Below are 12968 nucleotides of genomic sequence, written 5' to 3' on the forward strand. Positions count from 1 at the left end.
GGGCACAGAATTTAATGAAAAGAACCTCTGTCCAACTGTTAAGCATGGGGTTGGATCAATCATGCTTTGGGGTTGTGTTGCAGCCAGTGGCACAGGGAACATCTCACGAGTAGAAGGAAAAATGGATTCAATAAAATTTCAGCAAATTTTGGATGGTAACTTGATGCCATCTGTGAAAAAGCTGAAGTTAAAGAGAGGATGGCTTCTACAAATGGATAATGATCCTAAACACACCTCGAAATCCACGGGGGATTACATCAAGAGGCGTAAACTGAAGGTTTTGCCATGGCCTTCACAATCTCCTGACCTCAACATAATTGAAAATCTATGGATAGACCTTAAAAGAGCAGTGCGTGACAGACAGCCCAGAAATCTCAAAGAACTGGAAGATTTTTGTAAGGAAGAATGGGCAAAGATACCTCAAACAAGAATTGAAAGACTCTTGGCTGGCTACAAAAAGTGTTTACAAGCTGTGATACTTGCCAAAGGGGGCAGTACAAGATATTAACTCTGCAGGGTGCCCAAACTTTTGCAGACGCCATTTTCTTGTTTTCTGTTATTTTGAAAGTGTAAATGATGGAAATAAAATCTAACTTTTGTTGACATATTATAAGAATGTCTAATCTGTAATTTGATGCCTTTTGGAGATTTTTCCATCTTTCCTTGGCTTCTTTATGCACATTAATACAAATTTTTAGCTGGGGTGCCCAAGCTTTCGATCCCCACTGTATTCACTAAAACCCAAGTCAGGGCAAAACTTTCTTTCTTAATTTTGATTAGAGCAGGGAAAGGTAAGATCCTCTGCTAGTTTTTATTGTCACCTGCTTGTAGGATTTCCCCTTATACAGGGGGGAAAACAATTATTTGATCCCCTGCAGATTTTGTAGGTTTGCCCACTTGCAAAGAAATGAAGGGTCTGTCATTTTTATCACAGGTGTATTTTAAATGATAGAGACAGAATATCAACCCCAGAATAAACATATTATTATAGTGTTTATATAGCGCCAAAAGGTTTGCTCAGCACTGTACATTAGCGAGGGGGACAGAACATGAGACAATACAGTACAATACAATACACGAGGGATTCAAGGGCCCTGCTCTTTCGAGCTTACAATCTAGGAGGGAGGGGATAGTGGTACAGGAGGAAGTGGCTGTGGGGGATGGAGTGGTAGGAGGAGTAGAGGAGATCAGTTGTTAGGTGAGGGTGGGGTAGGCTTCCCTGAAGAGATGGGTTTTCAGGGTGCGCCTGAAGGTGAGGAGGGTAGGTGACATTCTGATGGATTGGGTTAGGGAGTTCCAGAGGATGGGGGAAGTCCTGGAGAAGTCCTGCAGTTGGGCGTGGGAGGAGGAGACCAGGGAGCTGGAGAGTAGGAGGTCCTGTGAGGAGCGAAAGGGCACGGGTAGGGTGGTATTTGGGTATCAGGTCAGTTAGGTAGTTTGGGGCAGCATTGTGAATGGCTTTGTATGTCAGAGTTAGTAATTTGAATTTATTGCGTTGGGCAATCGGGAGCCAGTGAAGGGATTGGCAGAGGGGGGAGGCAGATGTGGAGCGGTTGGTGAGGTGGATGAGTCTAGCTGCTGAGTTCAGGATAGACTGGAGTGGGGATAGCATTTGTTTGGGTAGGCCAGTGAGAAGGGAGTTGCAATAGTCCAGGTGTGAGATGATGAGGGAGTGTACGAGTCGTTTAGTAGTTTTGGGGTGAGGAACATACTTATCTTGGAGATGTTGCGGAGGTGGAGCCTGCATGACTTTGATAGCGATTGGACATGAGGTCGGAAGGAAAGGTTTGAGTCCAGGGTGACACCCAGGACTTTGGCGTGAGGGGTGGGATTGATGGTGGCGTTGCTAGTCGTGATGGAGAGGATGGGGGAGGGGGAGCGCGGGCTGGGGGGAAAACTAGGGGCTCAGTTTTGGACAGGTTTAACTTGTGGAAATGGAGCGACATCCAGTCTGATATGTCGTTCAGGAGGTGGGCGATGCGGGCGGAGAGAGAGGGGGGGGTGAGGTGAGGGGTGGAGAGGTAAATTTGTGTGTTGTCGGCATAGAGGTGATAGTTGAAGCCGTGGGAGTGTATCAGTTTGCCAAGGGAGGAGGTGTAGATGGAGAAGAGGAGGGGTCCGAGGACAGAGCCTTGGGGGACTCCAACAGAGAGGGGGAGAGAGGAGGAGGTGGCAGCGTTATAGGTAATGCTGAAGGAGCAGGAGGACTGAGTAGTGGCCATTAGCTTTGGCGGTTAGCAGGTCGTTAGTGATTTTAAGTAGGGCGGTTTCGGTGGAGTGTAGGGGACGGAAGCCAGACTGTAGTGGATCAAGGAGGTTGTTATCAGTGAGGTGGGTGCTTAGGCGATTGTAGGTTAAGCGCTCAAGGAGCTTGGAAGTGAATGGCAGCAGGGAGATGGGTCTAATTGAGTTGCAGTTCAGTGAGTAGAATAAGTATTTGATCCCCTACCAATCAACAATAATTCTGGCTCCCACAGACTGGGAGGTTAAGAAGGTGCTCCTGATGACAACTTGTTATGTGTATAAAATACACCTGTCCAGAGAATCTCTTTCTTGGGCACCACCATGGGCAAGAGCAAAGAGCTGTCAAGGGATGTCAGGGACAAGATTGTAGATCTGCACAAAGCTGGAATGGCTACAATACCATCAGCAAGAAGCTTGGTGAGAAGGAGACAACTGTTGAAGCAATTATTTGCAAATGGAAAAAATACAAAATAACTATTAATCACCATCGGTCTGGATCTTCATGCAAGATTTCGCTTCATGGGGTAAGGATGATAATGAGAAAAGTGAGGGATCAGCCTAAAACTACACGGGAGGAGCTTGTGAATGATCTCAAGGCAGTTGGGACCATAGTCACCAAACAATTGGCAACACAATATGCCGCCATGGATTGAAATCCTGCAGTGCCCGCAAGGTCCCCCTTCTCAAGAAGGACATGTACAGGACCATCTGAAGTTTGCCAATGAACATCTAAAGGATTCAGAGAAGGATTGGGAGAAAGTGCTGTGGTCAGATGAGACCAAAATTGAGCTCTTTGGCATTAACTTGACTTGCCGTGTTTGGAGGAAGAAAAATGCTAATTATGACCCTAAAAACACCATCCTTACAGTCAAGCACGGAGGTAGAAACATTATGCTTTGGAGCTGTTTTTCTGCTAAAGGTACAGGCCAACTTTTGCCGCATTGAGGGACCAATGAACAGGGCCATGTTTTGTAAAATCATGGATGAGAACCTTTTTTCCTCAGCCAGAACACTGAAGATGGGTCATGGATGGGTCTTCTAGCATGACAATGACCCAAAACATACCATCAAAGCAACAAAGGAGTGGCTCAGGAGAAAGCACATTTAAGGCCATTAAGATCATGGAATGGCCTAGTCAGTCGCCAGACCTTACTTCTATAGAAAATGTATGGGGGAGCTGAAGCTTTGAGTTACCAACAGTCAAGAAACCTTAAGGATTTAGAGAAGAATTGTAAAGAAGAGTGGACTAAAATCCCTATTGAGATGTGTGCAAACCTGGTAACAAACTACAAGAAACGTCTTACCTCTGTGCTTACCAACAAGGGTTTCTCCACCAAGTGTTAAGTCATGTTTTGCTTGGGGATAAAATCCTTATTTCATTCATTGAACTGAAACACAATTTATAATATTTGTCTATATATTTATACATCTCTATAAAAATAAAACAAAGTGTAGCGCCAAACATATACTAGTAAAACTGAAATATATCAAAACAAATAGAGTGTGATAAACTTTATCACACTATATTTGTTTTGATATTTTTCAGTTTCACTAGTATATGTTTGGTGCTACACTTTAAGTTTTATTTTTATATATTTAGGTTTCTATAATACCTATTGGTGTTAGCTGCCTTACACTTCTAGTCAGCGCGGACATTGTTTATTTTATTTGATTCTGTCTCTATCATTTAAAATTCACCTATGATAAAAATGATAGACCCTTCATTTCTTTGTAAGTGGGAAAACTTACAAAATCTATAGGGGATCGAATAATTGTTTTCCCTACTGTATAGGTGTCCTTCACACAAACAGCTTGAGGGACAGCAAAAATAGGCGGTTGATCCGTGTTTTTAGGTCAACCCCCCTCCCAACCACCCATGGCCAAGTTACCACTACCTGTAAACATTGCTGCAGTTTTTGAGCAGCGCAAATCTATACAAGCATGTAGTGTAGGTGATACCACTGGCAAACACGCCCAATTCAAGTGAATGAGACCTCATCATAACAATGATGCAACCACCTGCGCTATTGTTTTCTGACAGCGGATAGACTACCCTTCTGTCAGAATACACAGATCTGCACTGCGGCCGCTGATCGAGCAGATTTAATCTGACAGGGTGGTTGAACAGAAGTCGATTGGTAGGCTGCAGTGGCCCTACATGGTGGCCATACATGGATCGAAATTCAGCAGGTCCCCATCTATGGCCACGTTAAATCACAGAAAATGAAATCTCTGAAAAGGCTGTACAAAGCTTCCTGGGGGCACAAAGGTGATTCTGTGCATGATATACTGTAGGTACTGGCAGGAACCTTTTGCTGTCTGCGTTCAAGCAATCTGCCTAAACCTGACAGGTTTGTTGAAATTAAAGCAAAAGTTTGTTAGAGAAAATTAAATTTGGTTTCTGCAGAAAGTGTTTAGTAAAGGCATACCAACACTAGAGGGAAATCATTCATGGGAGAACAAATATAGTAATAACTGGGCACTTTCTGATCCCCTGGGCCATAGAAAGAGGGTGCATGAATTAATTGGCTGGATCATGTCTATCTCACCATAAATTTTAACAAAAACTCCACAGATAAACTTCCTGGTCATTTTGTATATGACTTATGCTAGTAATTTTTTCTTATCCATTCAATAGATATTGAGTTAAGTAATTCCATCACAATTGATGAAGTCTTTCAAAATGAGTGGTCGGTGGGAGGCTCCATCTTTTCTATGATTACATTATTGGTCCCAGTTTTGCAGTAACCTTGCAACATCAGCATCCTTTTTTTAATAGCTCAAATAACTCGGCAGAAATGCCAGAAGTAATGTACAAAATGGCCACATAAAAAATTGGGACTCCAGTGTGGATTGTTGGCAAAGGCATAATCTATACAGCCGGCTGTCTCTAATTTGACCTCTGTGCAAACTTTGTGGATAGATGGCAAACCAATTACATGAGCAAGTAGACAAGGATTTTGATATCTGTCTACAAAGTGAATGCTTTTGCTGTAATTCCAAGAACTAACATTGTGAAATTGTTAGTCTTAAAGAGTCACAGAAGTCTGCTCAATGGGACAGGCAATCTTTACAATATATGTACCCATTATTTACCCATATACAATATATCAAAGAAACTGGTAATATAATAGGCCTATACCTTTTTTCCTGAGTATCTTTGAGATGCCTAAATGATAGAACAAATTAACAAAATAATTTGTTATTATAATTTCAAAATAATCAAAAATAATAAAATAAAAATAAATTTGACAGAACCAGGGGTGGACTGACAACTCATGGGGCCCCCGGGCAATAAGGGATCATGGGGCCCCTGTGTCCTTGCCCACACTCAAAAAAGCCTATGAAACAGCCAATGAAAGGTACCAGGGGCATCTCATGGGGCCCCCTACTGACCCCGGGCCCTCGGGCAGTGCCCGAGTGCTCAAATGGTCAGTCCGCCCCTGGATAGAACACATTAACACAATCTTCATTTGTTATTTTTATAAAGTTTTTAGTTTAAATATTTTTGTTCATAAATAAAGAAATCATGAAACCAAAAACAAACCACGTTTTGAAGAACATAGGAAGCTTTGATATTGTGTGTTGAATACAACATGGTATATGCCCACCAGCACAGACATGGACAGTAGTACCAAGGGCCTGCAGGCTGATGAAGCTTTCCTGTTCTGATCTATTGTAACTGGTAAGTTCATACCAGTTCAGCTGCTTGCGCTAGAAGATGCTTTCTCTAGGACACCGCAGTTAATGGGTTATTCTGTTTCTCTCCAGCCAGGCATGATAAACCAGCTTCTTGCTGCTGCTGATGAGAGGCCGTGGCTCTGGGGTTTGTACTTGCTGACAGCTGCTCTGCCTGTAGGATTGCTGGCCCTATTCTGCTGGCCCAGAAAGGTGAGAATGATCAGAAAATTGAGACACAGGGATGTGAAAAAGTATTTAGCTCTATTAAAGTTGGTCTTTTTTCTCCTACTTATGTGAATGGAGTCTAACTGGTAAAAATTGTGTCAGTATTGGTTTTATTTGAAATGTACATCTATAGTGGGAAATGATATTGCATTTTCACAGTCTATAAATGGGTGTTCTACCTTCTCATATAACACCTGCAAGTAAATACATCTTGTAGCTGTTGGCCAGGAGCTAATAACAGTGTAGAGAAAACTGCAAAACTGATTTGTCACAAATCCGTTCTGAAAATGGGTTCACAGCTGTTGGCCCAGTAAATATGGCACAGAGTTCACTAAGTAGTATGAAAAACATATCACACATCAGAGAAACTTCACGATGTTACCCACTGGATTTCAGGATACTGTATTAGATAAGGTAGATACTTCACTCCTTATCCCTGCACATCTCGCTAAGTGTTTACAGAGTACCTTGTAGTACATCATCTGTTACATTTTGATTTCTCAAATCATCAATGCATGGATAATTGCACCTGTTCCTGCAGGATCTAGGAATCATGTTATCTTTCACCCTAGCTACCCCACCCCATACTGTGCTTATGCTGATGGTGAGCAGATAGCTTGCATTCAATATCTTATAACTGCGGATGTCCAGTCCAGCCTCCCTTTGATTTCTGAGACTCTTAGTTGATACAAATTACTTATACAACTTCAAAGTCCTGACAATTATGGGAATAACTTTAAGAGCCTTACTGCAAAGGTGGTGGAAGTCAGGAAGAAAACAGTGATAAATGGCCCTTCTTATGTAATGTTTCTTGTATCTTGTTGTAATCTTATTAGTGGTAATTCTAGCAGGTCTTTATTCATTGAAAGCAACATACTATAAGGTGGAATTCTCTGCTGACAAGGGAGTATGTTTCCAGTGACTGCAGAAAGAATTGCATAACTGAAATATAGATATTACACACAGAGCCAAAGAAGAAACACTGCAATGAAACAAAAACCTGCACATAACTACTTTCTTGTCATTTTAGAAAATTGAAGAAGAAGAAGAAGATGCAGATTTCTCGATGAGTGATTTTGTAGAATCTGATGAAAATGATTTTGAGCTCCAGAAAGACGTCACGAAGGAGAACCAGCAAAATCTGGAGGGTGCCACATCAGAAACTCATTATGACAAAGGTAAGTTGACTTTAAGGTGAAGGGAACAGCTCTGATTTTAGAACAGCGGGGTAGATGGCGCTTAAGCCACACATGATGAGAATATTGGAGGAATTATCGATTTGTTTTCTTTGCATGCTAGTCTCATATCGAAAGTGAAGAGGTTTTTAAAGTTACAAAAATTCTTGTATGGCAGAAAGAAAATTCAGAAGTGACATAGTGTATTTTTATTGTATTTTCGGACTCAAACTGTGCTGATTAAATGGAAATTGTACGAAATGGTACAATTTGAGAAAAATGGAAAAATGTTTGTGCTTGTCCATTCAAATAATTTTTGGACGAAAGCTGTGTACTACCAATCAAATTTTCTTACGAACCCTTCAAAAGTAGTATTTTTCGGATGATTTTCTGATTGCGTGTACTAGGCTTTGGTGATATGGCATAACATTTCTGAACACTATTATTAGAGGGATCAGGCAGATCTGGATGTGATGATCTTGTTTACTCCACCCTGTGAAGCAAACAGCAATTTCCAGACAATCTGAGCTGCTATTATCCAGCTTTGGATAGCAAAAGTGACCGAATAGTTCAATGCAACCAACTACCAATATTTTCTCTTGAAACCCTGAAATGTTAGGAATTTTCGTTTGCTTGATGTGTTTAGCTGTAGTAATTTAAAAGCATGTGTATGGCCAGTACTGACGTGTATGGTCAGGATTAAGGTGACCATATGTGGCAAGTGTCCATCTTAAAATAACAGGCTGCTATCAGCCATCTTAAACATTTTTGGATCTGTCATTGATCATCTTCCCATTCCATCTGGTGGATGGATGTGTGTCAGTGAAAGCATTCGGACCAATTCACATGTATGCATGAATAAACAAAAACACATATTCTCATGTGTTAAGGCAGTCCATTCATATTGAATGTGGCTGTCAATATACCTCAATACACAAGAGGATCTGCACGATTTTGAGAATGCTTATTTTTTATCCAAAGAATAAATGGCACCACACAAGGTGTGAATCCTTACACAGCCTAATTGTTGAAAACCTTGCAAAAACATTTTTTTTTTTTCTGCAGTGATTGGCCAACCTAATGCTGTTGTAGTGATAAAGGATCAAATCAAAATAATCAAGTGAAATTCCAGATACAATTTTTTTTTATCTTAGTTAGAGCAGGGTAGGGCTAGAACCTCTGTCAGCTTTAAAGCTGCCTGTGCAGTTTGAGGAGATTTTCCTAATTTTCTGTCTTAGGAACCACACAGGAAGTTTAGGGGAATCTTCCCAATCAAGACACAGCAGGAAAACCTGACAGAGATAGCAGAGATACCCACCCTTCTCCACTGTTCTATAAAAGTCCTATGTGTCCTCATTGGGGAGGTTCCACTTGTTTTCTGTTCAAGGAAGTGATAGGAAATCTCACTATTTGGTTTATAGACTGATATTCAAACCAAGGCTCTAACCCTTCTCATTCTACAAAAAATACTTTGACCTGTATAATAGAGGTAGGATAAAGCATAGTGAAAATGTTACATTATCTGGGGTACTCACATAGTGAACTTCAGAGTGCCAGTCATTACCAATTGCTCACTTCTTCAGGTAATCAGGCCTTCTATGAGATGTAACATGCTTTTAGTGCCGAGAGGTTGAGCTGTCATTAAAGGAAGTGAACTGGTTAGTGGGTCTACGGGGCACAAATTGCAGGAAATATACCCTGCACCTGCATACTGGCAGTTTATTACATTGTTCCTTAAAGTGGAACGTCACTCTCATAAATAAACATTGATTGTTTGTAATCCTTATGCTGCTAGCATTAGTAAATAGATAAAAAAGTAAATATGATATACTTTCCTTTTAAGTTTCCTCAGTTACTTCCTGTTTTTTTGCCTAGGCAAATTAGGTCATACATCCCAGGAGTCTTCTGGAGGGGTTTCTCAGCTAAGAACGCCCTCTTGCTCGTAAGTCTGAACTAAGGGCTGATGGATTCCAGGAAACAATCATCTGCCCTTATACAAGATGGCTACAGCCAGAAATGCTAGGGAAGGCCTAGAAATTTACACTCACCTGCTCGCATTGGCGAGTGGAAATTAAAGTGGGGGTGAGTGTGTCCCCCAGGACTGTCTTGCTGAGCAGGCTCGGAACTCAGGACTGGCTCTGTCACTCGCATTGGGAGCCGTCAGACTGCTCAATAGTTTAGCAAAGTGAAAGCAAAGGAAGGAGTGCAGGCTCTGCTCTCTGCCTCCCCCTAGAGTGCAGTACCTGGCTCTGTGAGTGAAGGTAACGAAGTACTGCAACTTTTTATAGGGCTGTGTATGTACATGTGTGTGTTTATGTACATGTGTGTGTATGCTTGTGTTTCTGTGCATGTGTGTACATGTTTCTGTGTGTGTGTGTGTGTACATGTGTTTGTGTGTAAACAAACATACATGTATGGGTGGTTTGGTCAAGTTCAGGATGACGTGGTTATTATGGGTGGTAGAGGATGGGGCATTTGAGGTACTGCTGGGTTGGATAGAAGGTAGGACATGCTTGGCAGAGTTATGGTTTGGTGAGTGAAAGATTATGGGGGGGTTTTGATTGTATGCAGTGCATGGTCTATGTATGATGTAGTGCTTAGGGGGACATTGGATGCTCCCATGTAATGTGGGGGGACTTTGGGGACCCCGATGTAATGTGGGTAACATTTAACAGTGTAATTTTATGAGATAATTTACGAGGGCGTGTTTAGGGACAGGGCATGGTAGGAGTTGGGTGGGTCAACTGGTGGAAAGTAACTCTTAAGGCCTGGCTAGTAGCTCATGACTTGAAATTTTGAGCCCTGTGCTAGGGGGTTGTTTTTCAAAGTTATTTCTCAGCAAAACAAAGCATGGAGACACAGATGGTTGAGTTTGCTTGAATAATAAAAATTAATTAAATAGCATTTTTGCTTTGTGGAGCTCAGATATAATTAAATATAATTATACAGCGCAGAACTTCCCTGTAAATATAATAGATCAAAAAGAAATGCAAAATATATAGTGCTTGTGTTTCTGTGCATGTGTGTACATATTTCTGTGTGTGTGTGCATGTTGAATTAAAGTGAACATGCATCAATATAAAAGTCTCTCAATAGTGGTGTCTTCAACTTGAATCAATATCAAAGCTTCTGTCTTCATATAAACTAAATCCTCCACGTAATAACCACCAGATGTGCCCTCACCTGGAGTTTTTGACCTCACATCATGAAGAAGTGGACATGTACTGGTATGTGTCCAGAGTACAGATTCTTCCTCCAGAGGCCACCACTCTCTTAATCTCTCCTCCTCCACTGGATCAGTGCTTTTATCTCTAGGTCATACTTGATGATCTCCTGGTGACAGATCTCTATGTGGACATCCCAGGAAGACGCCATGACTATGTAGTTCTGCTGTAACCACTTGCCGACCGCACTATAGTCGAATGACGACTACAGCGCGGTTGTGCAGTTCTCGGTGGATGTCACATGACATCCTCCCAGAATGCGCCCTCCTGCGTGCCCCCAGTAATCTCCTACAGACACAGCTGATCACATGATGTGGTAAATGGCCAGTCACAGCGGCCTTTTACCACATGATCAGCTGTGTCCAATGACACAGCAGATCACTGGGTAAATACAGTTACCGGTTATCAGCTGCACTTTCCTCACGCTGCATGAGGAAAGTACTGCCAATAACTGGCAATTGTCAGAGAACAGATCGGCACTGATTATCAGTGCCGAGGAGTGCCACCCACCAGTGCCCAGCAGTGCCACCCGCCTGTGCCCTTCAGTGCCACCCACCTGTGCCCAGCAGTGCCAACCATCAGTGCCCATCATTTCTGCATATCAGTGCAGCATCATCAGTGTGCCCAGCAGTGCCACCCGTCAGTGCTGGCCATCATTGCTGCCTATCAGTGAAGCAGAAAAATCACCTGTTTGCAAAATTTTTGTTTAGAAACCAAAAAAAACCACTTTTTTTTTCAAATTTTTTGCTATTTTTTTATTTATAGCGCAAAAAATAAAACACCCAGCAGTGATTAATACCACCAAAAGAAAGTTCTATTTGTGTTAAAACAATGATAAAGATGTCATATGGGTACAGTATTGCATGACCGCGCAAGTGTCATTCAAAGTGCAACATTGCTGACAGCTGAAAATTGGCCTGGGCAGGAAGGGAGTATAAGTGCTTGGTAGGCAAGTTGTTAAATAAGGCTGCACGTTTCATTCCAAAGATAACTTGTCCTATTCTAGAGACTGAAGAAGATGAAAGGACGGAACAAGATGAGGAAGATGAAGAGTTCAGTCAAGAAGAGGAGATTGGTGATGCAGTAGATCAGTCTTCAGATGATGAGGTAAGTGACCAGTCAAAAAAGCTTTCTGCATAGATATAGTTTATATTTCATTGGGTCTGTATAAATATAATGTGCAGTTTGTCATTGGTACATGGATACAATGGTGCTGAAAAATAATTGTTATCCCATACAGACCGACGTGATATACTGGGGGGATTCAGCACCTTTCCTGAGGGACACAGAGGTTGCCATTGCGGACTTTTCATTCTGCTCATTTTGGTTGGTCATGCTGATGCTCTGGCTTCAACATTTTGAGTCAATAACCCAGAATAAAATATGCAAAAAAAGACATTTGACTTTATTCTGACTTTCCTGATCTACATACTGGTTTTCGGTCAATAACTATGAAAGCATTGAAGTGGGTAAACATAATAGCCAGGTGTTTCTAGAAGGTGGGCCAGCAATGGCATCCTTATTTCTCGGAGGAAAGGTTTCCTGTAATCCTGTGTCAGTCTTGACCTTGCTATTCTGTCTAGGACAGTGCAGGCAGCACAAGACACCAGGGGATGTCTCAGGTTCCAGTTTGCCCTTGTTCGCACCAAATGCGATTTCAAAAAGTGTAGCTTCAAAGTAGCGCTAATACAGACACATATGCAATTTCTGTGCCATTTACCTTATAGTCTATGAGAGTTAAATTGTGCTGAAGTGGTGAAAAAGTAACGCAGGAACTATTTTTCTAGTCACGCTACTTGAAATTGCAAGAGAGTGCCATAGAAATATATTAGATGCGACTTCAGATATGATTTCTAATTCGTATGTCACGCCTGAAATCACGGCGGTGTGAACCAGGGCTAAAAGTGCATGGTGCAGTAACCCCTGATATGCACAGGTGAAGCTATTAGAGTCTCAGAAATGGGATTTGGCTACCACAGGTGGATATCCACAAAACATGAACTGCTTGTAGGGCTTGAGAATCTGTTTAGCAAACACCCCACTCTGTTCAGCCAATGGGAGCAAATAGAAATGCCTGGTGCACATCATATAGGTTAGGTGGCATAGTAAGAAAAAAAAGTAAACAAATATGCTACAGTCTGGCTGTTGCTTCTTGTGTTTACATAGGGCAGGTTTCCCCTTACCACTTGTCAAGGTGGAACAGGGGCAGACTGACCATTTGGAAACTCGGGCACTGCCCGAGGGCCTGGGGTCAGTAGGGGGCCCCTTGAGATGCCCCTGGTACCTTTTTTCATAGGCTTTTTTGAGTTTGGGCAAGGACACAGGGGCCCCATGATCCCCTATTGCCCGGGGGCCCCATGAGTTGTCAGTCCGCCCCTGAGGTGAAAGCATGTCTCCCACATCTGTGCCTTTCTTTAAA

The 12968-nt window shown here is 42.1% G+C and overlaps 1 protein-coding gene across 3 annotated transcripts in view; it reads left to right on the forward strand.

Annotated features, from left to right (window-relative positions):
• CLGN (calmegin) overlaps window positions 1-12968 on the forward strand; it is a 79548-nt gene that overhangs the window by 60373 nt on the left and 6207 nt on the right. For all 3 annotated transcript variants that reach the window (XM_089693889.1, XM_089693890.1, XM_089693891.1), the window contains 3 exons: window positions 6016-6135; window positions 7181-7328; window positions 11556-11656. In XM_089693889.1, the coding sequence (XP_089550015.1) occupies window positions 6016-6135; window positions 7181-7328; window positions 11556-11656 (369 nt within the window). The remainder of the gene's footprint in view (window positions 1-6015; window positions 6136-7180; window positions 7329-11555; window positions 11657-12968) is intronic.

The sequence above is a fragment of the Staurois parvus genome, unplaced genomic scaffold, assembly GCF_062004578.1.
Source record: "Staurois parvus isolate SC_StPar_1 unplaced genomic scaffold, SC_StPar_1.0 ptg000639l, whole genome shotgun sequence".
In the NCBI taxonomy this organism is placed as follows: Eukaryota; Metazoa; Chordata; class Amphibia; order Anura; family Ranidae; genus Staurois; species Staurois parvus.